This window comes from Alternaria arbusti, assembly GCF_024043155.1.
Source record: "Alternaria arbusti strain BMP 1465 chromosome Unknown scaffold_32, whole genome shotgun sequence".
Lineage (NCBI taxonomy): Eukaryota > Fungi > Ascomycota > Dothideomycetes > Pleosporales > Pleosporaceae > Alternaria > Alternaria arbusti.
In genome coordinates, this window is record NW_026249972.1 from 31,350 (window position 1) to 57,577 (window position 26,228).

Below are 26,228 nucleotides of genomic sequence, written 5' to 3' on the forward strand. Positions count from 1 at the left end.
CAGCTCCCTCGAATTTGCATGTTGGGTGCCTACGCGTACCTTCCAATCTTCTGCGCCGTTCCAGTGTTTACTTCCCCGACTACTCTCACAGCGGACTTCCACCTGCGCTCGCTTGATGCAACACCAACCAGTCTGATCTCAACGGCGACGACTTACCCTCATTCGCTTCTACGCCAACCTTCACGCCGCTTCAATCGAAAGCCACGCTCCCGGCAGTCCCCATGGCCTATCACTCAGCCTACCGCGGCATTGCGACGGGTGCCAACGGCGAATTTGATCACTTTGTGCGGACAATCGACCCATCACATCTGGAAGGCGGGTATTGGAGGTTCCAGACTATCGACGATGACCGGCGCGCAATGGCCCGCGGCTTCACAACACCTGAGGGTGTTCTCCAAGCTGCCGACTCCAGCGACGACAGGTTCGACGAGATCATTCTAAGATGGGTAAGGGGCGCAAACGATACAAGCTTCAAGATGGCGATGTCGGGTACGGCGCATCATCATCTCCAAACGATCTACGAACTGCGCTCGATGCTTCATCTGCCCATGTCGTCCAGAGGGCAAGTGCCGCTCTACCCAATCAGCACCAACCCACGTCTTAAGCAGTACTGGGAAGCGAAATACAGAGCCCAACGACCTACACCGATCGATCCCGCGATTCAGCTACCAGAACGGCCCATCTCATCTCCAGTGACACCAGGGCCCATACACCCGACTTCATCGCAAGCTCAGCACGCAGAACCAGCGACACCGAAGTCCCCCGTTGGCAGAGTCACTAGGGCACGCAGCGCGAAGCTATCACAAGCAGCGCGACCGAAGCCTGCAGGCCAAACTAAATCAGTCAAGCAAAGCACCAGTGCTACTACAGCGCCTGCAGGCCAGCTTTCGCCCACATCTCCATCGTTAGAAAAGGTCAAGATTCCACTTTCTCCTTCCAAAGCGAAAAGTCAGCAGCAGGCTCCCTCCCAACGCTTCGAAACGCCACCGTTGATACCTGCACAACCTGGTCCGTCTATTAGCGGGAACGTGCCTACGATACCGCGAGCTGCGTTAGAATGGGGATTGCAGTCGTCATCAAAACAAGCAACATCCAATGCTAGCAATGGAGTATCTCAACATAACTGGGTTCACCCGTCTGCCCGCGTCTCCGCTGTACGATATTCTCCTTCTGCAGCTCTTCCACAACAGCAAGCCCAGTCCAAGAGTGCTGCAGACCCTTTGCCGAAGACTACCGCCTCGGTTTCAGGAGCTTCCAATGCTTCGAACATACCGATCCGATCTCCGACAAGCGGAAGACAAGACCAACATATCGAGAAGACATACACTGGGCGCGAGATACCGAAGCCGGGAGCCGATGACCGAGCGGGTGGTCTCATCACAGACTCCACCGCCAACAAAGGACACAGACGGATCGCCACTCCGACAACGCCATCCGCTTTCGACGATGATGATAGCATCACCGGTGTTTCAACAAGCCCGCGCGTGCCGTACAATGCTACCTCAAAGACTCCAACAAATGAACCGCAAGAAGTGCCATTCAATGGTATAGGTAACCCGTTACCGTTACCGTTACCAACAAGCTCCTCAGCGCATCATACCAAATGTATAAATATCGAAAAGCCAATTGCGGCCGCTGGAGCGTGCGACACGCCAACTAATGGGCAGACTTATGCTTCTCGGGCGAAACAACAGCCGTCAATCAGTGACCTCCGGTCGCCCAGCATATCAGGCTCACGCCCATCGGGTACCAAAGCTGCAGGCGTAACGGAGAAGCCTGTAGAGACCATTCCCGAGCCGTGGGGCAGCTACATGAAAGGCCTTGAACAGCTGCCATGTGTGGATTGCGGAGAAGATGAAGGGCACCTGCCGGATTGCAATCTCGGTAGTAAGTGCCATAACAGCAAGTCCTCAACATCTCACTAACATTGCCTAGACATTATACCGATGCAGAACCTGACCGTCCTAGACTATCGCACCCTTGCTGATGCTGTCGAGCAGTTCGATCCCGGCCCATGGACAACCCACTTCGTCTCTCCTGAACCCGAGCCTGAAGACGTAGCGACACAGATGCGAGGCTTGGCTGCGGTTATACGGAATGAGGATAGCTACAAACAAGATGCCGAGCTTCAAGGGCTACCTGATGACCTCATGATGATGTTGTGGGCTTTCAAGACTTCGGACAATGTTCAAGTTATCAATGAGTATGTGGACAGCTGCTCACTACTAACGTTATGATTTGAGGCTGAATTTCGTTCTAGGGATGATTGGGATTCCGGCATCGGCGAGTTCGAGATGTGGTGATGAAACTGTATTGTTATGGTCGCATGGATACAAATCCAGATTAGTGATCAAGGAGCAGTAATTTTGAGGCGAATGGGTTGTCCTGGACTGTATGCGATGTCGCTGGAGGGGGACATGTTGTCGTGAACAGTGTCTCCGTGACTTGCGTCTCTGTTACTTAAAAGCGCCATGGAAGTAGAAATTGGAAAAGCCATAATTTTTCTGTACTTTCTTCCTTCATTGTCTTATCATTCGTGGATTTCGCAGTTCAGTCGACGTCGCGACTAGCGGTTGGAGAATCGAAGCCCCGCATCGTGTACCTCGGCAGCCCATCCTGGCCCGCCACGGACGAATCACGACAACAAACACCAGGCAGTTTTCGTGCAACCCTTACTATGTATACGTTACCGCTTTATCCGTGAGTTGTCGTCCGTGAGAGTTCCTGTAGCCTAAAAACTGATGACTTTTCTAGGACCATTTCTGTCATTTTGACACCAATCTCTACCTTGCAGCCTGCAATCCCTGCACAGCGGTCTATACATAACCATAGCCATACAATTCGGAGGCAGTATCACTACGTTCATTATTGCATGAAACTACTATAATCTCCATCACAACCATGGCCGATTTCGAACCCATCATCAACGACGCCATCGCGGCGCAAGAAATCCCCGGGTGTGCTCTAGCGGCCACAAGTCGTGATGGTACGCAACACATCTTCCCATTACGATATCCAAACTCCAGTACTAACAAACACCAGGCTCCTTCACATACTCCAAAGCCTTCGGCCTTACCTCCATGAACCCCAGTTCCGCCAAGCCCATGGATCTCAACACGATGATGTGGGTCGCATCCTGCACCAAACTCATGACCGCCCTCTGCGCCATGCAACTCGTAGAACGCGGCCAGATCACCCTAGACGAACCCGTATACACCCACATCCCAGAACTGGAAGTATTGAACGTCCTCACTGGTTTCACCGATGCGGGAGTTCCCATTGAGGAAAAGCACACGAAGCCTATTACTCTCCGTCTACTGCTGACGCACTCGAGCGGCCTGACGTACGAAGGTATGCATCCGAAAACGCTGGCGTGGCTGAAATATCACGGGAAGAAGATGAATGCCAAGCCAACGGTTGTGGAGCGCTTCGATGCGCCGCTTGTGTTTGAGCCGGGCGAAAGCTGGGCGTATGGGCCTGGGGTTGATTACGCCGGTTTACTAGTCGAACGCATCTCCGGTCTCACCCTAGAAGAGTACATGAAGAAGAACCTCTGGGGTCCGCTTGGTATAACTGATGTCACGTTTTTCCCTTCCACACGCCCGGATTTACAGGAGAGAATGGCGGAGATGTCGGGGAGGGGTGAAGACGGGAAGTTAAGTGTTCATGATGGGAAGATGCCTTTTGTGGATGATAAGGGTGAGGAGGTGACGGGTTGTATGGGCGGACAGGGCAGTTTTACGTGCGCGAAAGAGTATATCAAGGTGTTGAAGGGGGTGTTGGACTGCGACGAGGGGGGCGGGGGCAAGCTGCTAAGTAAAGAGAGTCTGGAGGTGTTTTTCAAGCCGCAGTTGGGTGACGGGAGTCGGGCAATGTTAAATGCTGTTGTGCAGGATGATGCGGTATGTCTTTCCCCCACTCTATTCTTCCAGGGCGGTTCGGCTAACGTAATCACAGGCGAACAACGCAATGGGCGGTACACCCAAACACGTAGCTAAAGACTACGCCCTCGGCGGCTTGATCATGATGGACGACGCGCCCGACGGCAAGAAAGCAGGGACGATGCTTTGGGGCGGCTATCCCAATCTCATCTGGTGGATCGATCGCAAGACCGGACTTGCTGGTGTCTACGCTGGCCAGGTTGTACCGCCTGGGGACCTGATATGTGGAAAACTGATGAGGAAGTGGGAGGAGGGCGCCTATGAGATGTTTGAGAAGCATAGAGAAAGTAAGTCGAAGCTTTGAAATGTGCTGGTGGAAGGGCATGAGAGGCAAGGTGGATATGCTGACGTGTGAGAAGAGGTGTAGAAGCGAAGACGAAGTTATAGCAGGGCAGATATCACGGTCAGGCAGTGTAGAAGGGAAGAGTCAATGGGTTTTATGGGTATATTCTTCTTTCAATGTTTCTCATCAAGCTCATCCGATGCTCAGCAGTGATGCGATGTGAGCGTTCCGTAACCATATCCATCTCCATGCATCTTCATGTCCATCTCACTTCCAGTAAGCACCACCAAGGTCCATGCTGACCTACCACCCAATGATTCCGTCATTCCAAGCCAATAAGCTCCTCCCAACCGCGCCATCAAGGCAACAAAAGAAAGAAAAGCAGATACATGACATGATACCATCCAACGCCGACTACAGAAAGCATCTAGCGACGACGACCAGCAGCCTGGAGCTCAGCATTGCGCTTGAGAGCCTCCATCTGACGGAGACGTCCGTAGTCGCTGGCGGGAGTGGGGGTCTGACCGATACCGCGACGGGCATTCAGCATGGCGGCAGCGTCCGAGAGATCGAGGTTGTTGTTGTTGACAGGAGAGACAGGCTGAACCGCAGGAGCTGGAGCCGGAGCCGGGTCGCCGATGACGCCGTTACCACAAGGACCGCCGAGACCGCGACCGGAGTTGAGACCTTGATGGGCGGGATCAGACATATCGTCGAGATTGAACTCGAACTCTGGCAAGTTGAACTGGAACTCGGAGAAGTCGAGCTGGAAGTCAGAGGCGAAGGAAGAGGTGTCCTTGTTGAGGCAGTAGTCCATGTTGAGGCAGTAGTCCATGTTGACGGCGTCGTTGCCCAATGACTGAACTGTGTTGTTGATGTCGATGTCGATGTTGCTGATGTCGGAGTTGGACATAGGAGAACTGGTGGCAGGCATCTGCGCCTTTTGAGCTGCCATGAGAGCGCGGTACTTGGCGGCGTCCTCGGCGTCGGAGTCGCGGGTGGTGGTAGCGGTAGCCGGGCTTCTGAGGAAGGCACTTGGGCTTGAAGGTGTGATGGTGAGGCTGCTGCGCTGCTTCTCTGAGGGTGAGGATGAGGTACCCATGAGCTTGGCGCCGCTGTCGCCAGTGCCGAAGAGGTCTTCGCCGATCATCTCGAAGTCAGGCGGGGGAAGTAGAGTGCCGGGCTCGCCGATCTTGATACCGGTGCTGGGGTCAATGCCCTGGAGGAGAGGAAGTAGAAGACGGCCTTTCTCTTCTTGGGAGAGCTGAGACCAGGGGAGGTGGTAAAGCTCTCCGACGCAACGAATGGGTCCGGAGGGTGCAGAGACGGTGCGCTTGTGAGCCTTCGCAGGCTTCTTGGGCTTGGTGACCTTGGCGGCCTTCTCCTTGGGAGGTTTGGGAGCTTTGGGCTTGGGCGGAGCTTTCACCTTGACAACCTTGGGCTTGGGAGGAGCCTTGGGCTTGGTCGCACGAGGTTTGGCGGGGGCCTTGGTCTTCTTGACCGGGGTTACCGGCGGATCTGGGTTCATGAGAGGCGTCCACATTGCCTCGATAGGCCCTGGAACGGCAGGCAAAGTGGAGGCCGGGAGGGTCTCAATGGCCTTGGGGAGAGTAGAGGACGCCAACTCAGCACCTTGTAGATGCCTGGCGTGACTCAGGAGGTCACCGCCAGGAAGTCCAAACGACATGTCGCCGGCAAACTCTCCAGCGTTGAAGCCGTAGTCGAAGTTGAGAGCGACGTCGTCGCCAGAGGTCTCGACGGACGGCAGAGGGATGTCCTTGAGGAAGTCGTCGTTGCAGAACATGCTGAAGTCGAAGTCCATATTTTTGGACATGTTGATGAATACGTAGGTTTGAAAGAAGTGAGAAAGTAATCGCTGAAATGCTTGTAGGTAATCAGAAAGTAATGTGTGGTGTAGGAGAGACGAATAGAAATTGATTTTGACAGCCACAAGGTGAGCTCTGTGGGAGAAAGGCTCGGCGTCGTTATCTAAGCAATTGAGGAGGCTGGTTAGAGAGTCTGTGAGCATGAAGGTAGATAAATACCGCACCTTTTCCTCCATCTTCTGCGGTGCAGGTGGTGGTGGTGGATACTTCAGTTACCCGATTCGGCGTCGCATACTGTGGCGGCGGCCAGCTATTGGCCCAGCCTCTCGAGGAACTGGCGTTCTGACCGGGATCTGGTGTCGTTCTGCGGAGGCTCGGGGGTTGGGGTCGAAAAGTTGTGTTTCAGGTCTCCTTCACTTTTTGCGCAGCAGCGCCTGACTGGCTCGGTAAAGGCTCAATAACGCGACAATAGCAAGAAAGACGAGAGAGAGAAGGCAGCAGATAGTGTTTGTGCGACTGGCGACGTCATTGCAATTCTGGACGCCGTTTGATGTGATGGCCGCAGTGGTTGTGAGAAGGTGAAGGGGCGCTGATGGAGGAACAGATGGCGAGCGCGACATCCCAACACAGGATATTGGCTAGAGATGTTAAGACACTGAGCTTAATTGCATATAATAGATTGCGCGAGTGGTACCTCTGAATGCGTTCGAGCAACTCGTGCGTCATCGTGTCTCAGTGAGCCAGACCGGCGCTGATGCACGCGAGGGCAGCATCCCGCGCAGGCGTCATAACAGCGTCGGCGATGCGCCAGCAGGCCTCTCTAAGTGTTGCATGCGGGTTGATGAGCCAGTAGTATGAGTCGCGATGTATACCTGCATTCATGGGGCCTTCTCCGTACTTCGGGCACCGCTGGTGGGACCGTTTGATGAGAGAAATATGGATGACGTCATCGATCACGACACCGTCAAAAGCGACCGTGGCTCTAAGATGACTTTGTCGGCTTCAGTCAATCATATACTAATTGCGGAAGACAAAGTATCTCACAGTAACGATGGTTGCGGTCGTGTAAACGTACAAACCTTGTAAATTACGTGTGCGTGGTGATTTGCGCGGGCTGTTGCCGACTTATATAACAGAGGCACCCGCTAAGGAGGAGAGAAGACACTGAACAGTCATATATTTATAACGTTGATTGATATATCAGAAGAATAATAAGTACTAGGGATGAAGTGACGTTGGCCTGTCAAACGCCAATCATGCGTGTCATCCTGCAGATTGCTAGGCGCTGCCCCGAAGGATCTAGCGCGAACATGGACAGAACCCAAATGTCACCTCGCATGTCATCCTTCCCGCATCGTCCCATCTCGCTGTCCATCTCCTCTAGCGCTCGCGCATCTCACTTACTGGGTGGCTTGGCCCGCTACCCGTCTCCAGCCTGTGTGCACTTTCCTCGCGCGATGGGGTTATCTCATTTGGGGATTGCCGACCGATTGTCGCGCCTGAAACCTTCCTTGCCCTGCATGACCAGCAGTCCATCGCGGCCTCGTCTTCCATTGTCGTCACACGATAATGCAACCGTTGATCCCCAGCTTGTTTATCGCATTGTACCTCTAGGCGCCTCGTCGTCTTCAATCCTGAGGTAGTCCGTGGCCCAGTGGACCCTGAGCTCCTCCTCCATGCCCTCCCACACCTCACGCGTCATCCTTCCATCGATCTGCTGCCACGACGGTTGGTATTCTGGTATCTGCGATACTTCGATGAGGCGGCTTCGCGCAACTCGGCGTACCACTTGAGGTTTCCGCTTCAGTGCCTGCAGTGAGAGTGGTGGCATCGCTGCGTGTTCAGCAGACGCTCGGTTGTCGCGTTCGGGAGTCATGGGACTCTGCGCTCCTCGACTCGATGCGTGCGTCAGAATGGGTGTCCTTGGATCTGACGCACCATCCGGCACCTCGTTGTGGGCGCCAGAGTTGGTCGGGAAGTTGGTGTTCCGTTGCGCGTATGTGTTGCTCACGGAGGATCGCGCAGAGCCAGCGCTACCCTGACTCGCATTATGATCGCCAGCCTCAATGCGCATCGCAGCCTGCTCCTCGGAGATTGCCGCTACCATCTTTGACAACCACACTTTACCCGCAATGTAGATGGGGTACCATCCCTGTGGCCTCAGTGCTTTCAACGCGGCTTCAGTAGGCGACAAACACACTCCGGACGTAGAGTCGTAGTAGGTCGCAGAGATCAGCTCCGGCGGAACACCCTGGAGCCCATGTGCCATAGCAAATGCCAGCGTCTTCCGATCATGGACCTCGGGGTTGGCGGGCGGAGCCGGCTCGACGAAATGTTGCTCACCCTTCTCTGCTTTGAGGGCGGCAATCTCGTTGTGCAAGCGCTCGGTTGTTAGGACGGCCTCGTTGAAGTAGAGGTGGTACCAATAATCTACGTCGCTATTCACCTTCATAACGTCGCTCTCGCACTTGTCGACGATGGTCTTGCTCCACTGCTCGATCTCCTGGAGTTTATCCTGTAGCTGAGCGTTTGTGTCGAGGAGGCTTTGGTTCGTTGCAGCGGTTCCGCTGATCAGATCCAGCAGCTCGCACTGATCTTGCTCACCGAGAGCACCTTGACGGCTTTTGGCTACCTTGCGGAGCATGTTCAGCTCGTGCATTATCGCTTCTGTACTTTTATTGAGCGTGCTGTTGGACTTCTGTTCTACAATGAGCTTGGCCTCCATTATGTCGTGTTCGATGGAGACTCTGAGGTGATCGCTGTCAAGCTTATCAAGCTTAGCTTGCATATCGGTCTTCTCGTCACGCTCCGCTTGGAGAGAGCTTCGCAATTGCTCATTCTCGAGATCGATCGCATCGAGAGCTGCACAATGAGCGCCCGGTGCAACATTGCCTTGCTGTAATTGTTCGAGCTGTTTCGACAAGTCCCGGATTTGGTCTTTCTTCAGCGCCAGTTTATCTTCCAGCAGATGCACAACCTTCCTACAGCGGCTCAACGCCGCTCGCATACCCTGCTCGGCTTCTCGATGTCGCGTGACGTCCGTCTCGGTATTCTGGATTGTGTCGAGCAGGTTTTCGCCGTGGGTCCTCAATCGCTGCACTTCCGCCCGGAGCTCCGCTGCTTCTTCTTTACCAGCAACATCTGCCTCCAAAACACGCTGAAGCTCACTTCCGGTTGGGAACTTCTGGCGTAGCATCCGCGCCATGGTTTCGTGCTCCTTCTCGAACTGCTGGTTTCGAGCCTTGAGGCTGATGATGGTCTCCTCTTCCTGAGACATGGCGTCGTAGTATTCAGATCCTATACGACTGTTCTTCATCTTAAGCTCTTCGATCTCGCTTTTCATATCGTCAGTCTTGACCCTGTGTGCTTTGAGAATCTTCCTCTTCTCAAGATTGGCCTTCCTCTTTATCTCTTCACGCTCAGCGGTCACCTTTTCGATCGTTTTCTGGAAGGTGGATTCTTTCCGCAGGCATTCTTGGTGCCACTTCTCGGTTTCTTCACGCTGGTCCGCGATAGCCAGGCCGTGATCTGCCTTCAACATCGCCGTTTCCAGATCCTTGGCCTTGATCTCCGCTTGGTGCTTCTCAGCCGCTTCAACGAAACGGTCATTCAGGTCTCGGTTTGTCTCGTCAACCTGTTGGCAATAGGCCTCCATGTCGGCCACTTCTTGGGACCATTGGTCTACCAATCGCTTGTCGTTCAGGCGCTGCGCCCGCTGCTCGGCGTATTTCTGGTTGAGAGCTTGGTACTGAGCTACGTTCTCGCGTACGCGCTGCTTTGCGTCGCGGAGATCGTCTTGTAGGACCTCGTACCGCTCGTCAGTGACCATCAGCACCTGGCTGAGCTTCCGTGCGGTTTTGACATCGTCGCTGTCCGGTCCAGAACTCGACTTCCCGCTGCCGCCGGGGGAGCTGATTGTCGAATTCGATGAGGCGGTCATACCGTGTGCTAGTCGTGCCTTCCGCCAGGTGTTCTCGGTTGCGGCGTTGATGCATAGCGCAATGTTCTTACACAGCGCATTGTCCTTCTATGTCTTATCAGTCTCATTGTTCGTTTGTGTTTTGTCAGGACTTACGTGGAGCGAAGCGTCTGTCTCAGTCGCACGCCAGGCGAACAGCGTCTTGATCTGAGCCAGCCTCTTCTGGTGTTCAGTGTTCGCTGGGTCGCCATCGACCTGCGCGACTTCGAATGATGGCTGACTGCGTGTCATCTTCTCGTGGCTGGCCTCGATCGGAATGGCGAGTTGCTGTTGGGTCTCCATGTCGGACGCACTCATGTTGGTGCTGGTGGAGCTGCTTGCGGAAGCGATCTCGTTGGCCGTCGGCGCGCTCAACATGATAAGCTCAGGTGTGGTCAGGGGAAGAAGATCGGTTGAATGGGCGTCTACTCCAGAGTTGAGTGAGCCTGTTGGTGTGGGCAACCGGTATAGCAGACCCGTAAAGAGAAAGGAGAGTTGCTGTGGTCATTCAGGCGTTGCGCAGCGCACATGACGTAGGCGCACGACTATCGCGAGATTCACAGAGTTGTTACACTTTAGGTCAAAACACGCTGACAGGATCTGATAGGGCCAGTCACGGGGCGCATTATATGATAGTACGGTGTATCTGCACGAAAGAACCACTTGGACGTCACTGTGAAGATGCTCAAATCCACCCAGTTCGGTCGTTGTCGGAACGGAATAATACACAGGTCAACATTGAGGAAGCTCTTCGCTACCCACTCGCGAGCGAACGCCCCTTCAAAGACTGATGTTGTCATGCCAGTGGCACTCACGATGCGCCTATTCCAGTCATGATTCCACAGCTCTTTTTAGGGGGTTTGATCGTTTTATCGATCATGGACATGTATATGTTGAAAGTATTACCTGAACTATGGCCGATGCGAACAATGCCTGAGACTTGTTGTCTGTATTTGGACGTGACAATGTGTAGACCGCCACACTGTGTTTGTCTTTGTCTGAGTTAGAATAGAAGGAGATTTACATCGATGCAAGCCCCTATATTAGTTTCCTGATAGCCAGGAACACAAATATTGAGATTAGAACGCGCTGGAAAAGAAGCAGTGGTAGTAGGAGTTAGGAATACCCAACTGTTTCAGAACTTCTGAAGCAGCTTATATAGAGGTTGCTGTATAGTTTCTAGACCTTAGATATGAGCACGATGTTTGAGAAAAAGATTTAAACCCTAAGAGCCTACAAAGCTGAGTTCCAAGGTTTTTGTGAAGCAATCACGTGACGTGACCCAAATCTAAATTGATCAGCTCCATTTAAGGTCCAACCAACCGAATCGAAAGTCATATTGGGTGCAGCCAAGAAGCTACGACGGATGTGAAGACACTGCAAGTTCAAAAGCGGAAGTCAGAAGAAGAAATGAGTACGAGAATGCGAAGACACGGCGAAGGCTGTACGCAGCCCCGACGTCCGTGATCCCGACCAGGCCCAAGTGACGCTAATCCAAATGCAGCCTAGTACATCCCTTTTGGCAGTCGCGACTCCAGTAATCTCTCCTCGCTAGTGATGAAGACGTTACACCAGCAGGGCAGGCCCTCCCCAACGGCCATGAACAGATATCCCACGCGTGGATTGTTACTCGCGGCTCATATCGATCGGTTTTGATGATGCCTGAATGTCATGACGTCTTGTTTCTGCGGCTGATGGGCGCCGCCTTGGCAACGCCGGAGGCCTTGACGTCCGGAGCGCGAGACGCCCGTGAACGCGACGCTATAGACACGCTCTAGGCCTGCTTATCTCATGCGACAAACAACACGTCCTGCCTGCTGCATTAATGCGCGTATGTTGCTTGCGCATTGTGAATGATGATGGACACCCGTGACGCGCCGTCGGTGACTACTCACAGCTCCAACACGATGCAGGAGACAGCAGACAGACCCGCTGTCGCGATCGACGTTTCTGGCAACGCCGACCCAGAAAAGCAAGTTGATGTTGATGATGGGAAATCGAGCAAGGCTTCCAACGAAGAAGCGAAGAAAGAAGAGAAAGAGGGAAGTCTGAAAGACTACTTTGTAAGTCACAGATGCGCATGAGAGTAACGACCGCAGACTGATGTCTTTTCTCACAGCGTATCTTTACATATGCCAGCACGGCTGATCGCATACTGTTTGCTCTTGGAATCACAGGTGCCGCCGTCGTTGGCGCTGCGCTCCCCTTGATGACTCTTGTCTTTGGACAGTCCACAGCCGAATTCAACCAACAAGCGACCGGCCAAGATAGCTCGAACTTTACCAGCAACATCGACAACTTGGTACTCTATTTTGTTTACCTCTTTGTCGCTCGCTTCGTTATTGGGTATTTGGGTACTCTGTGCATCTGTATCGCGGCAGCCAGGACAACATGCGCGTTGCGAGAGGACTTTCTGGACAAGTTGCTCCGTCAGGATGTGGCTCATTTCGACAAAGATGGCAGTGGATCTGCCGCGACTCAGGTTACTACCAGTGAGCAGCCTACTTCAAATGTTTAGGTACACACTACTGACATCGTGGCCTAGATGGCAACAGGATCAATCAAGGCACTGCGGAAAAGCTATTCACATGCGTCCAAGGCATCTCACTCTTCTTCTCCGGCTTCATCGTGGCAATCGCTGTCCAATGGAAGCTTGCTCTTATCGTGATGAGCATAATACCTGCCATCTTCCTAATTACGGGCGTGTGCATAGGCATGGATGCGCCCATCGAAGCTAGAGTGGTCAGTACCAGTGACAACATGTCTTGAAGCCGTGGACTAACAACGTGCACACAGACCAAAATCTACTCGCAAGCTGGTACTCTGGCGCAAGATGCGATCAGCTCAATCAGAACTATTCACGCCTTCGGGGCTCACCAGAAGATCGTTGACGGATACGAGACTTACCTCCAGAAGGCGCACAAGGAGGGCAACAAGAAGTCCGTCATTTATGGCGTGCTCTTCTCCGGCCAAACATTCCTGGTTATGTCAGGTACTTCGCTAGCCTTCTGGCAAGGTTTTCGCATGTTCCAGAGCGGGGAGATTGGTGATGTGGGCACAGTCTTCACCGTCGTCCTGAGTGTCGTGCTCGGTGCCACTGCAACACTGCTCATCTTTCCGCAGATACAGGCTTTCACTAATGCCTCCTCGGCGGCAGGCGAGTTGTTCTCCATCATTGACAGGCCATCAGCCCTCGACCCACTCTCGGCAGAAGGCATGCAGCCATCCGACTGCGACGGAGAAATTATCATCAACGATCTACGGTTCGCCTATCCTGCACGACCCAGCGCACAGGTCCTACGAGGGCTGAGTTTGTCGATACCAGCGGGAAAGACGACGGCTCTAGTCGGGCCCAGTGGATGTGGTAAATCGACCTTGGTCGGTCTGCTTGAGCGATGGTACCAACCTGCTACTGGTCAGATACTGCTTGATGGTCGAGACATCTCCGAATACAACACGAAATGGTTGCGGTCCAACATTCGCCTCATTCAGCAGGAACCTACCCTTTTCCAAGGCACAATCTTCGAGAATATCATCAAGGGCCTTGTAGGAGACCAAAGGGAGTTACCGGCGGAAGCGCAAATGCAACTCGTGCAAGAAGCGTGTAAGAACAGCAACGCGCATGACTTTATCGAGGCGCTACCGGAAGGCTACCATACCCAAGTTGGAGAGCGCGCAAGTATGTTGAGCGGTGGTCAACGACAGCGCATTGCCATCGCTCGAAGCATCATCTCGAACCCCAAGATCTTGTTGTTTGACGAAGCGACTAGCGCTTTGGACCCTCGCGCCGAGAAGGTCGTGCAGAGCGCACTCAACCGCGTTTCGATCAACAAGACGACGCTGATCATTGCCCATAAGCTTGCCACTGTGATGGCGGCCGACAACATCATCGTCATGAAAGAAGGTCAGATCTATGAGCAGGGTACACATCATGAACTCCTCGAGAGTGATGGTCTGTATGCAGCCATGGTGCGCGCACAAGATCTTGGTACAAAGGCCAACGACGAGGACATTGAGAAAGAGCTGCTGGAAACAGCAGATGTTGAAGACGCCCTGGACAGCAAAGCCCCAATGCGACGAATGCAATCGCAGTACAGCAACACGGATCTCGAGCGCGAAATCGAGCAGCTTGCTGCTGGAACCTTGGGTTACTCTCTCATCAAATGCATCTGGATCATGCTAAAGGAGAACCTTGATCTTTGGGTCTGGTATACCGCCACCATCATTGGTGGCATCATCGGCGGTGGTACCTACCCAGCCCAGGCTATCATCTTCTCTCGTCTTGTTCGGGTGTTCACACTGCAAGGGTCTGAGGCACAAGATGAAGCAAACTTCTGGGCACTCATGTTCTTCGTGCTGGCTCTCGCCAACCTCTTCGCATACTTTATGATCGGCCTTGCATGCAACAACATTGGGCAGGCAATGACTCATCGTTACCGAAGAGAGATGATCGAACGTATTATCAGCTTTGACCAGGAGTTCTTCGACCGCCCGGAGAACTCGTCTGGCGCGTTGACCTCAAAGCTGTCATCGGCGCCGACAGCATTGCAAGAGTTGATGTCTGCGAACTTGGGTCTTATGTTCAACATCTTGGTCAATATCACGGCGAGTAGTGCGCTTGGCATAGCGTATGGCTGGAGGCTTGGATTGACGCTGGTGTTCGGCGGGCTGACCATCATCGTCGCTGCCGGCTACTATCGTATTCGACTGGACCAGAAACTCGAGAGTGCCACAGAGGAACAGTTCTCTGGCAGCGCGGGTTTGGCTACGGAAGCCGTCACCTCCATACGGACGGTCAGCATGCTCACTCTCGAAACCTCGATCATGCGGCAATACAGCGACACACTCCGGGCTATCACGGGCAAAGTCGTTAAGAATCTAACCTTTGCGCTGATCCCATACGCGCTTTCGCAATCCGCTGACTTCTTAGTCATGGCTCTAGGCTTCTGGTACGGATCGCGGCTAATTGCGAAAGGCGAGTACACTACGTCGCAGTTCTTTGTAATCTTCATCGCCATTGTCTTTGGTGGGCAGGGTGTCGCGCAATTCTTCATGTACAGCACCTCGATCACAAAGGCGGAAGGGGCCGCAAACTACATCTTGTGGCTGCGAACAGTCAAACCGACCATCTGCGAATCCGATGAAACCAACGGCAAGGGGCCGCCATCCGATGGCACTATCGCCATGGAAGACGTCGAGTTCAGGTACAAGCAGCGCAACGCATTCCGGGTGTTGAGGGGTATCTCCATGAAGATCGAGCCCGGCAAATTTGCTGCTTTTGTTGGCCCTTCCGGTTGTGGCAAGAGTACAGTCGTATCTCTGTTGCTACGCTTCTACGACCCGATATCCGGACGCATCACATTAGACGATCAGGATATTTCGCTCATGTCCCCTCAGCTCTACCGCCGTTACATGTCGCTCGTGCAACAAGAGCCACCACTCTACCTTGGCTCCGTACGAGAAAATATCGCCCTTGGTCTTGAGCACAAGCCTTCCGACGCAGAAATTCAGGAAGCTTGTCGCCAAGCTAATGTCCTAGAGTTCGTCGCTTCCTTACCGGAGGGTCTTGAAACCCCTTGTGGATCCAAGGGCTTGCAGTTCTCAGGTGGTCAAAGACAGCGTATTGCCATTGCCAGAGCACTCATTCGCCAGCCACGATTGCTGTTGCTGGATGAAGCGACTTCGGCGTTGGACACTCAAAGTGAAAGGATCGTGCAGAAGGCGCTGGATGAGGCTGCGATGTCAAGAACGACGATTGCCGTTGCGCATAGGCTGTGAGTACCTTCCGCCTCGAGTGCCAGATTACATTTGCTGACAATTATACAGGAGTACCATTCGACATGCAGATGTTATCTTCGTCATGGAAGATGGTATTATCGCCGAAATGGGTACTCATGAGGAACTGCAAAGATTAAGAGGAAGGTATTTCGCTACGTGCTTGGCGCAGTCGCTCGACCAAGCATGATTTGATACTTATAATACGAGGCTTTTCAACGCATGCAGATCGTCGCGATACACGTGAAGTCAGACTGTCTAAGGCCATTGTAATTGGCTGACGCGGTCCTTCTCTTTGACGAGAGCTAATTCGCATGTTCAGACCTACTAGTCCGCTCCCGTTTCTACACAGTCGCCTCGCCTCGCCTAGTGTTTTGCTGATTACAGCAAGCGTTCAGCGGTCGGGAGTATTACCATACATCAAGTTGGCACCTACATTGACTGCCATGGTTACTCTCACAGAGCACTCAACGACATGTCTTCCTCAACCCGGAACTCCGAGCTTTCGCTGCTCGCCATGCCAACCAATGATCGGCCATCCTATAGGGAGAGTTGCGAACGGAGGCAGTTTGTACCGACCATCGCAAGCGTCACTAGTGCACTTCAGGTTGCACAACCCAAGCATTTTGCAATAGCACACACTCGCATTGGGGCAGTGAATAGGGTCTTGCCCAAATATTACTACAAGAATTAGTACACTGGGAACTCCATGACCAGGGTGGGGTATCTTACTATGCCATGAATACTCCATAATCCTTCCACTGATTGAGTCTTCCAATGTTGTCTTCAGCAACATATCTCGAATGCGCTTATAGTATTCAATCGGTTGTTCCTGTATCTTTTCCTTCGTAGCAGCGAATTGCGCGCAGCAAGAAACACCAATTGCCCTTGGAACGTCGCGACCCGGGAACAGCTCTTCGAAAGCTTGCTTGTAGAATTGCCCTGCGTGAGGCGCAGGCCGGGCCGGGTCTTTTGCATCTTCGAACGGGCGAATCTCGTTTGGGCAACCCAGAACCCATACACAGCGCAGGTTGAGATACCCTTTTTCCTGTAGGTAGGAAAAGCGAAACTTCCGCAGGATCGACAGACCGTCATAGTCGGGATCGTCGTTGTGCCATTGATATCTCTCCGCGTGGAGAAAGAGAATGTTTCCTGGCAATTTGTGGTAGTTGTCGATGATGAAGCTATTTCAGAGTCAGTCCTTGCATAGCAAACGACATAATCGCGTAGGGTTGTATTCATACGAAAGATACACCATCGATTCACGACCCTTGTTCAACGGCACCGTGAGCTCGGCGGTTGGATCGTTCACCACATAGACATATTTGCGCCACTCTGGAAGCTCATCGTAGAACCAAGACGTATTCTCATGCTTCATGGAAGCGATGACTAGGGCCTTGTCAAACTGGCCTTCGTTAAGAGCGATTCCGCCATAAGGTTCATTGGGAACATTGGAGCTCAGTTTCCAGAAAGTCAGAACGGATAGGAGTACGAGACACGTAGCGATGAAAGGAGTTCGGATCGGTCGGCGGAACGCGGGCATGACGTTGGCGTAGAGCCTCATGATGGAGTTGAAGATGGATGAAGAAGGAACGACGCACAAGTGCGAAATCTTATTTCATCCCTCGAGGCATCAGCAGCAGCACATGACTGTGGTGTACTTTGGTTGTTGAGATGAGATTTTACTAAGAACCATGGTTGCGATGCACTGGAGCCAGGGCTCACATTGGACACGTGATGGCGTAGAGTCTGCTCAAGGCTCAGGGCATGTGTGAGTGATATGCGCGGAATCATTACCACAGTCAATATCGCGGACGTGTCAGCAGCAGCTGAAAGGGTTCAGTTCTGGCCCCCAAAAGTCAGATCGCGGCCATTCCAAGGATGGTTAGCCTCTGGCCCCGATCTCGGCTCGACGTGCATTAGCGTGATGAAGGATCGACCAGACGACAACAACACGCTGCGACACATCTTCACGCACACAAAACGACGGATGTAGCCGCGAGAGCGCTACTTCGACAGATTCCAACAATGATAATAACAAGTCACACCGGAGCTTCACAACCGGCTCTGATGTTCATCAACCTCGAGTCGCCAGACTGAGCGACGTGTTTCGTGGCGCCTCCGCTCAAATTCAAAATGTGGCAAATCGACGCCATAAGCCACCCATAGTCCGGGACATCGTCACTATCTTGTTTCAGCTGCAGCCACAACGAGACTTACTCCTATTACTGGAGGCCTTGCCGTGGGGCCAACGTGCTCTTGGCACGATAACACACCTACGAGACAGACCACCCTCTCCCTCTCTTCTGAGCGCAACGATGATGGCGAAGCATAGGTATTGGAAAGTCCCTGACTAACCCATTGATTCCTGCAGCATGTGTAATTGCATATCATCAGAGAAGGATTGGAGGAAACCACGAGCATGAGGCTAAGCGCCAGGCTGCCTGACAGCCTTAGGCCGAACCTCAGGCCGCTCAGCCAGTAATCCACATGCTCGCTGTAAGGCCCCCACCCTAAGCTGGGCGATAGCCACTGCAATTGGTCTCAATATCGACCGCAGAACAATGGCGGTGCACGGCCTTTCAGCACACTATTCTCATAAGATCAGATCTGGGCCTCGCTCGCGTGGTTGTACGTCTCTACCAAATCATTCTCTAGACGCGTACCACATTGTTACCTTCGGCCTTTAACACCAAATCCGCTTGACCGATGGCTGGCTCGTTCATCACGGTCTCGCGATGGGTCTTCTTCCTTTTCTGCCTTACTACGGTCACTTTTGCGCATACACTCGATAAATCCCCGACACGAGCACTCGGCCATCGACCAAGAACGTCTCCCACACCACAGGAAGCTGCGCTGAACATCAAGCGCGCCCTCAAGCAAGGACTCGAAGTTTTCAAGCGCGACGTATGCGAAGATGCGTTTCCAGGCGAAGGCGCAGTAACGAATACCTGCAACCCCAGCAATACGCTTTGCTGTATTCGGAAGGGAGAAAGCTACCCCCAGTGCCAAAACCTCCTCAATAAGGGATGGTGCTGCATCGACAATCCCAACAGCGAGCCTGGCTGTTACGTCGACCAGCCATCTGTCTGCGAAGAAGCCGACTCGGTGCCATGCGCTAACCTTGAGGCTGGCGTAGACCAAGCATGCTGTCCAGGCCAGACTACATGCGCGTCGGGCTACAAATTCACCGAGAAGTTTGTACGTTGCCAGATTCTCTCGGCTGACCTCGTGTCACTAGCCAGCGCCAGCGCTGCTCCGACAAGTAGTTCGAGTATAGAACCCAGCTCCGCTTCGCCGACGTCCGAAATTACCTCGTCTGCATCAAACTCCGTATCATCAGCGTCCTCCTCCGTTCCTGCCACAGCATCAGACGTCCTATCCAATGCAGCATCGAGCGCCATACCGCCACCTCCGTCTAGCGATTCGTCTTCGTCTTCTTCGTCCTCCTCCTTGTCAGGCGGAGCTATCGCGGGTATCGCCGTTGGGCCTACACTGGCACTCGTAGTCGGCGTAGGCCTATGGTTCCTTTACAAGCGTCGACAGAAGAAGAAAATGCAGCAACCCTACGCCCCGGCAGTGATGTATCAAGACGCGTACCCAAAGGCCGAGTTGGCTTCTGAGCCTGTCATTCCTGGGCCCTACAAATATCAACATGCTGCCGCCGAGCCACCTCAGGAGATGCCTGTGCAGTACACCTACGAGCTCGACGGAGGGGCTCATCGTGGGCCGTAGAGGAGGGGTAATGCTGTTGCGAAGACGCGCTTCTCTTCATAATGTCCATGGCTGCGGCGACACCCGAAATTCACGCCGTCATGCACTGTAGCCCCGTGTAGACGAGGGCACGTTGGCTTTGTACTCTCATGTTTAGATGTCTCGTTTTTTTAATTTACTTACCTCATTTTACCTGGAAAGTCTAAGCTACCTGCACATCGCCATCCAAAGCAAGTGGTACATGCTCTTCCACGAGACTTGCAGCATCTTCCAAAAACGTCTCAATCTCCTTGAACGACGGATGATTCATCTCTCCCGCGTCATCCATCTCTCCCGTCCGCAGCATGCATTTGGCTGCTCGTACCTCGTCTTCTGCCCTTCGCTGTATGCTCCTCAGTCAGGCTCGATGCGATCATTCGCCAATCCTGGACTAGTGTCGCTGGTTCGTCCCGAGGTCCTGTTGAGCGCCATGGAACGCAATTCTCATCCGTGAGAACATTAAGAGTGAGCCTCTGAAGCTAAACCGTTTGCCTGTCGCCGAACAGCGATCGGCCAGCATTGTCAACAGCATTTCCCCAAGTCTGACCCCATACTCGTGAGCTGGATAACATCTTAAGAATGCTTCCATGGAGAAGACTGCGGGACGAACAACGGCCCTCAATTCTCCGATCCTGTAGTCCACAGAGCATAGGGAGGTTCTTGGAGATTCGATACCTCTCTTTCGTAGAGTATCTTCTCGCGTATGAGTCGTCTGAAATTCGGCTGGTATAGTTGGCTCGTCGTCTCTGGGTCGCCTCTGGATCGTCGCAGTACCATGGGACGGCGATAACGCACACCATAAGGAAAATATGGGTATCATGCTATCAGTCGCATTCAAGTTAACTGGTGTTAAAAGTGAAAGTCCACAGCTCTTGCCTCCTCCACTCGCGTCCACGCCACACCAATTTTCTTTTCGAGATCTGCCAAAATTCGAAAAAATGCGAGGACGCGGCAACTATTCGCAGGGCTTCGGCCAACGTCGAATGCCAACAGGACCCTCACGAGGGGGCTACAATGCGCCATCTGGAGCGCCTCGCGGCAGAGGTGGCTACAGTGCCAACTCCAGTGCCAACGGGTACATCAATGGGTCTGCCTATGGCAATGCCAATGCTAATGCCGACAACGGTCGGTATAGGCTGAAGCTCGACGTCAAGTACTACCTTCGGCCTCACGACTGCATCGATCAGCTGGAGATACTGGCCGGCCATGGAATGAGCCGCAAGGACACGACCTGCCTGCATTGTGGGGGAGCAAACATTTTCGGTCATAACTCTTATCATTTGCTCCGCGACGGCTCCTGCCCTCGTCGCTGCTGCCGGTGTGGAACCATGAACCACCAAGGATGCGTAAGTCTCCTCCCTTATCTCGAGGTGCATCAGATGCTGATGCTCGATAGCTTTGTGACCGGTTATGGCTCTCTGCTGCCTTCCTGAAGCGTGCGTGCCCGAACGAAGGGATGCGTAGGCCCAAACAGTTGCGCCCATCGCCGCTCGACCTGGAGGTCATTCGACGCGACTACCCAGAGCACCGCGAGTTTGCCGAGAGCGTGCAGCCGCTTGCCGACAAGAAACAGCACCATTCGTCGCTGCAGGTGCCCAAGCGCGCACGGGGTGATGACGACGAACAGCCGGAACCGAAGCGAACACGGACTGATGCCGGTGGTGCCGAGATCGAAAAGATGAGGGTGGGCATGGATGCTCTCGGGGCTGAGAATGAGCGGCTCAGGGCTGAGAACGAGCAGCTAAAGGCTGAGACTCAGAGGCTCAGGAATGCCAGTCGCACTTCTGCTCCTTTCGTCAAGAAAGAGGAAGTCGACGAGGATGGTTTCGAGACTCTTAGCAAAGAGTTCGACAGACTCGTTGAAGAAGAGCTTACTCGAATAAGTCGGTGAGGTGGATGCCAGAGAGGACTACTTCGACGAGGCTGTGCGTTATTTGGAGGGCCAAGAGGTGACGGCGTCGTCGTCTTGTGAGTAAACACTCGTGAGTAAACGCCCGTAGGTAGAATGAACGCTCGTGAGTAGACGCTCGCAAGGACAGCTCGTGAGAAAAGCTCACGAGGAAGGGGAAGAGGTCATCGTTGCGGATATATAGAAGTTGCGGCATCAATGAATGTCTTTGTATAATTGAACAATCGATCTGTGTGTTGCGGCCAGCTTTTGCAACACTACTTTTGGAGACATCTCGCTGGTATCCCGTGGATCGTGCGGTATGCCTCGTAATTCGAGCGGCGTTGTGAGAAGTAGTGTGTGGGAGATGGTGTGGCGGACTCGGTGCGACTTCCTGCCCAAACCACCACAGCTACGTCAACGTTTGTCATCCGATTCTTTGTGCCTGCCCTCACGAGCGTGATTGACAAGTAGCGCGCACACCTCATTAGTTCATTTCGTCAGAGCAACTGCAACCCCATACCATTCACGTCAACAAGATGGCGTCCGACCTGCCGGAGGTGCCCGACGCACCCAACGTTTTTCTTGAAGCACTGCAAGCCGAAGAGAATGCCTCCATGCGTCAATACGAAGAAAATCGACGCAGAGTGAGCGGTTGTGCCATTGCATCCCGTCTGCAGAGAAGGGTCGATGAAGGAAGTCGTCCTGCCATGCACGAGGAACGTCTGCGGGTTCGTTCCATTGCCGCTCCAACTAGTCTTGCTGCCGTCACAGAAGAGGCATCCTATGCAACCGGTAATCAACTCACCAGATTTCTGATTGAGTCAAAGATGCTAACACTGCAAGAAGATCATGTCGCACCTCGAAAGACACTGCCAACGAAGGGCGCAGGGAAACGGCGAGCCAGTTCTGAACGCGTTTCCAGCACTCGAGCAAAACGTCAGTCGCGACGCTCTCGAGAAGGCGAGTGCCCGTTCGCCAGCGATGCCGAACCCGAAAGCTCCGTGCCTGTGACTGCCTCTTCGAGACTTCTTGCAGAGGAATACCCCATCGCGATACTGCTTCAGGATAGCGAGTGCCCATTTGCCAGCGATGCCGAACCCAAATTCTCCGTGCCTGCGACTGCCTCTTCGGAACTTCATGCCAAGGAATACCCCATCGCAATACTGCTGCCTACTCAGGATGGTCGCAACGTCGTCATACGCAACGGCATTCCTGCCCAGCTCACGAAACTGCTTCGCGATGAAGTCAAAAAGTGCCTCACGACCAAATTCTGCATCAGAGCTTGGAACGATGCCGACCATGAAGATAACGCTCTTTGCATGCTCACCGCGGCCGATGGATTTATCCGCTCCTATCTTTTCCCGAAGGGTCAAGGGGCGTCCAGAGCGTGCCTTGTCTGCTGCACAAGTCACGGGGAGAGCGGCCTAATCACCCCAAGGCCTTGCGTCATGCTACGGGCGGATGCAAAAGGGGAGTACATACTGGCCCTGCCCTTGCCAGAGGATTTGCGAGTGGGAAAGGGGTGGAAGGAGAGGGGCTTCTGGTTGAATGAGACGCCACGAGCTCCTCCACCCCGGATCGATGCTTTGCGAGCATGAAGCGGTCACGATGACCCCGGTGACGGTGGCAGTCGAGTACGTCTCCGTGCCGGAGGCTTCACGTTTGGCCAACAGATCCGATGCGCCCGTTGCAGAAAGTCTTGCTGGTGGAGATGCTGTAGGACGGTGGTAATTCCAGGTACGCTCGATGGATTCATCGACCGGCATGGTACACGCGTGATGGAACCGTTACGCGTTACGAGAGGATTTGATGGCGTCATCAAGCGGTAATTCCAATCGATGGATTCATCGATCAGGTTCGTTAGATAGTGCATGCGTTGCCTTTGCCAATACTATGCGTAGATATCTCATCGTTCTCTTCTCCATGTCTCGTGTGACAGTTTCATGAACGCTCAGATACGTGACCAGGTATATTGAAACAGGTATGCTGGAAATCATCATGACATCTCCTGCATTTTAGCGCGCTGAAGCTCATCAGGGCTCTTCTTTCGTTTTTTTTTCATCGTGAAGTGCAGACGTTTCCAGATGTTATGGAGCGGATATCTTTGTGTTTTGGAAGAGAAGCAGCAGCAGCAAACATGTTCTGTGTCTGGGCTATTTTTGGTTATATATCGTAGCATGCTGGTTGTAGTGAAATTAACAACAACGGCGGGAATTTATAGTCCTCTGGAAGGATAAGTGGTTTGCCGAGTTCGGCTTCTCTCATAGCCTGTTTACCTCTCTTTTTGAGACACCGGGAGAGAAGAACATGATATGGCGTCTCTTGACTTTTGATGCCTGCAGGACACATGTAGTCTCTGAGACAGCGAGCTGCTGAATATATGCATGAATTTGGAATTTCGAAACAACCATGATTTGCGCGAAAGTGTGTTTGGTTCCGTCCTCTCGAACCATGCGGTCTGCCTCTTTTATTTTGGAAAGGAGAGAAGGAGCAGGAACATGTCACGGAGAACCAGGTATTTTGACATGTGCAGAATGAAGTGCGGTGCTTAAGGGAGTTAAGGCAAAGAGACTGCAGGCTTTTATACCCCCACAGCCCCATCTGCTAGTCATAGGGCCTATGTTTTAATATTTCATTTAAGCGTTGTCGCGCTCACGATCTGCGACATAGGCAGTGTAGGATGGCTTTTCTCGTTCTTCCGACAGGAAACATGCGTTGTTTGTCTCTTCTGTTCCAGTGAGACGCGACGTCGGCGATTTCATCAAGAAGATAGCTTTTGGTTTTGGAAGAAAACAGAGAGTCGCGACATTATCACGTCTTCGAGATCTTTTTGATAGCGCCACGACTTGTCATAAAAGATTAGGTTGTATGTTTTTCAGAAGAACAGCGGAGAAGAGCACATAGAGATTCAAGCTTGTACTTTTGGTCGCGAAGATTGAAAGCTGCACATGGATGGCGCTAAGGAATATTTCGATGAAGTCAGAGACGGGCAAGATCGTCATGGCTCGCTTCTCTATCTCTTTTTTGGGCAGCAACAAGTCATGAAATAGCCATTCGAACCTTTTGGTAACCACTGTATTAAAAGCGAGGATGTAGAAGAGAAGGAGATCGAGAAGAAGATGAGAGCTTTTATATCGACCGCGCGCGACGAGAACAAGTCATGCCTCGTCATCCTGCGCATTTTAATATTGCATCGTAAGATCGCAACGCCCTTTCTGGCACACATTCTAGTAGAGGAGAAGATTTTGGACAACTTTCACATAGCGAGTGACGTCCTGCTATTAAGAGTGAAGCGCTGTGGTCTGCTTTGCGACACATAAGCGTGAACGTTTCGATTTTTGGGTAAACACCCCGGGAAACTTCTCAGTCATTGGCGACATGAGTGGCATTTTGGAAGAAGAGACAACCATGCAGCGATGCCCTCGGTGTTTTCGAGGAATACCAATAAAGGTAGAGTGGAGTGTAGAAGACAAAGCAGAGCGAAACGCAGTGGGTATTTATACGCTCTCAGAACCGGCGCTCAGACCATTCCAAAGATGTCCTTCCTGTACGAGCGTGACGTTGATGCTGGATCAAGAGAAGCAGACATTGAGTTGAGGATCGTTGTTTTGAGTGCCTCATCTCATCCGGGACTCTTCTCGGTTCCAGAAATACAACATCATCAATCCCCCTTCTCGCACACAGACAACGACCATATACTCTTCCAGGCGGTATTTTGGAGGTCACAGTCGCACAACATCAACGTTTCCCATCCACAGCTTGGAAGATGACTTTTGGGAAAATAGACCCCTCTCAACAGACATTATCGATGAATCTTGTGATTGTAGGAAGAGCACAGACAAAGAGTCATGAGGAGGGTATTTCTCGTGTTCTGGACTTCCATGTCGTGGCACATACAAATATGTCGAGTGGGTTTTGGGCTGTGAGTGTGGAACAGGCGGAGTCTTTCTCCGCTCACATCAGTTATTCGCTTTCGACTTTTGATTTTGAAGGAAGAATGCTGGACACCGAGACAGAGAGTCCATCGTGAGCCATGGTGATTGTTTTCGAGTCCACTATCGTGGGAAGTGCTGACTTCCACAGAACATGGCAAAGGCGTAGTAACATTTCAGTCTTCTTCTCCACACATTCCGTGGTTTCTCTCCTATTTTGGTCCAACACCACGGCACACAGCCATCCTCCGCCCCTTTTACGATTTAGATGTCGCAGTCGCGGAACATAGAACCAATCGAGTCGCGTTTCTGGATCGGAAGGCTGCATGTAGCAAGCGCGGAGATCGTCTCGGCCATGGAGTGATAGTATCAGGATTTTGGAAGAGAGAACGCACATGTAAGGCTGTGTACAGCACTTTTTGAGAAACCCAGGGAAGAGGTATGATAAACAAGAAAGGAAGATCGCGCACGAAGACGAGGTTTTATACCCGAGACCGCTCATCTAGCGGCTTGCGAGGGAAGGAAGCCACGGAAGTCATCGAACCAGGCTAGATACTTTTTTCGTTCTCCATAAGCGATATTCTGCGTTTTTCTCGAACACATGGAGCACTTCTCCGACTTTTCGAAATCATCACTAGAGCCAGCGGCGGTTTCGATATCGCAGAAATCCGACAGTCTTCCCACTGATGATAGCGAAGGTCAAGATTTTGGAAGAGAGACAGCACATATAAATTAGGGCCTGGTTTTTTAGTTTTTGGAACATTGAAGTGTGATGCAGGAGACATGAATCGTTGAGGCGTAGGTTTCATACACTGCGTCCATTTGCAGGACGCATCGAAAGCGGTGTGAACGAAAGTCCAGCGCTGAGA

At 52.6% G+C, this 26,228-nt stretch overlaps 8 protein-coding genes across 8 annotated transcripts; 4 read left to right on the top strand and 4 right to left on the bottom strand.

Moving 5' to 3' along the window:
- Positions 1-221: 221 nt before the first annotated feature.
- Positions 222-2,303, top strand: J4E86_011273 (uncharacterized protein; the record flags this gene model as incomplete). The annotated part of the gene is made up of 3 exons (XM_051451766.1): positions 222-1,887; positions 1,936-2,203; positions 2,261-2,303. 3 exons carry the CDS (start codon positions 222-224, stop codon positions 2,301-2,303), a joined length of 1,977 nt encoding a protein of 658 aa, XP_051297023.1.
- A 598-nt stretch (positions 2,304-2,901) lies between these two features.
- Positions 2,902-4,245, top strand: J4E86_011274 (uncharacterized protein; the record flags this gene model as incomplete). Its single annotated transcript, XM_051451767.1, has 3 exons — positions 2,902-2,986; positions 3,043-3,902; positions 3,958-4,245. The coding sequence occupies 3 exons, from the start codon at positions 2,902-2,904 to the stop codon at positions 4,243-4,245; spliced, it is 1,233 nt and encodes a 410-aa protein (XP_051297024.1).
- Positions 4,246-4,651: 406 nt separating this feature from the next.
- Positions 4,652-6,058, bottom strand: J4E86_011275 (uncharacterized protein; the record flags this gene model as incomplete). The annotated part of the gene is made up of 1 exon (XM_051451768.1): positions 4,652-6,058. The coding sequence occupies one exon, from the start codon at positions 6,056-6,058 to the stop codon at positions 4,652-4,654; it is 1,407 nt and encodes a 468-aa protein (XP_051297025.1).
- A 1,586-nt stretch (positions 6,059-7,644) lies between these two features.
- J4E86_011276 (uncharacterized protein) lies at positions 7,645-10,326 on the bottom strand (the record flags this gene model as incomplete). Its single annotated transcript, XM_051451769.1, has 2 exons — positions 7,645-10,077; positions 10,126-10,326. 2 exons carry the CDS (start codon positions 10,324-10,326, stop codon positions 7,645-7,647), a joined length of 2,634 nt encoding a protein of 877 aa, XP_051297026.1.
- A 1,589-nt stretch (positions 10,327-11,915) lies between these two features.
- J4E86_011277 (uncharacterized protein) lies at positions 11,916-15,973 on the top strand (the record flags this gene model as incomplete). The annotated part of the gene is made up of 5 exons (XM_051451770.1): positions 11,916-12,071; positions 12,128-12,500; positions 12,554-12,750; positions 12,805-15,782; positions 15,835-15,973. 5 exons carry the CDS (start codon positions 11,916-11,918, stop codon positions 15,971-15,973), a joined length of 3,843 nt encoding a protein of 1,280 aa, XP_051297027.1.
- A 500-nt stretch (positions 15,974-16,473) lies between these two features.
- On the bottom strand, positions 16,474-17,347 carry J4E86_011278 (uncharacterized protein; the record flags this gene model as incomplete). Its single annotated transcript, XM_051451771.1, has 3 exons — positions 16,474-16,514; positions 16,663-16,967; positions 17,028-17,347. 3 exons carry the CDS (start codon positions 17,345-17,347, stop codon positions 16,474-16,476), a joined length of 666 nt encoding a protein of 221 aa, XP_051297028.1.
- Positions 17,348-18,962: 1,615 nt separating this feature from the next.
- J4E86_011279 (uncharacterized protein) lies at positions 18,963-19,415 on the bottom strand (the record flags this gene model as incomplete). Its single annotated transcript, XM_051451772.1, has 2 exons — positions 18,963-19,302; positions 19,384-19,415. 2 exons carry the CDS (start codon positions 19,413-19,415, stop codon positions 18,963-18,965), a joined length of 372 nt encoding a protein of 123 aa, XP_051297029.1.
- Positions 19,416-20,864: 1,449 nt separating this feature from the next.
- Positions 20,865-21,427, top strand: J4E86_011280 (uncharacterized protein; the record flags this gene model as incomplete). Its single annotated transcript, XM_051451773.1, has 2 exons — positions 20,865-20,882; positions 20,933-21,427. The coding sequence occupies 2 exons, from the start codon at positions 20,865-20,867 to the stop codon at positions 21,425-21,427; spliced, it is 513 nt and encodes a 170-aa protein (XP_051297030.1).
- Between the last annotated feature and the right edge of the window lie 4,801 nt (positions 21,428-26,228).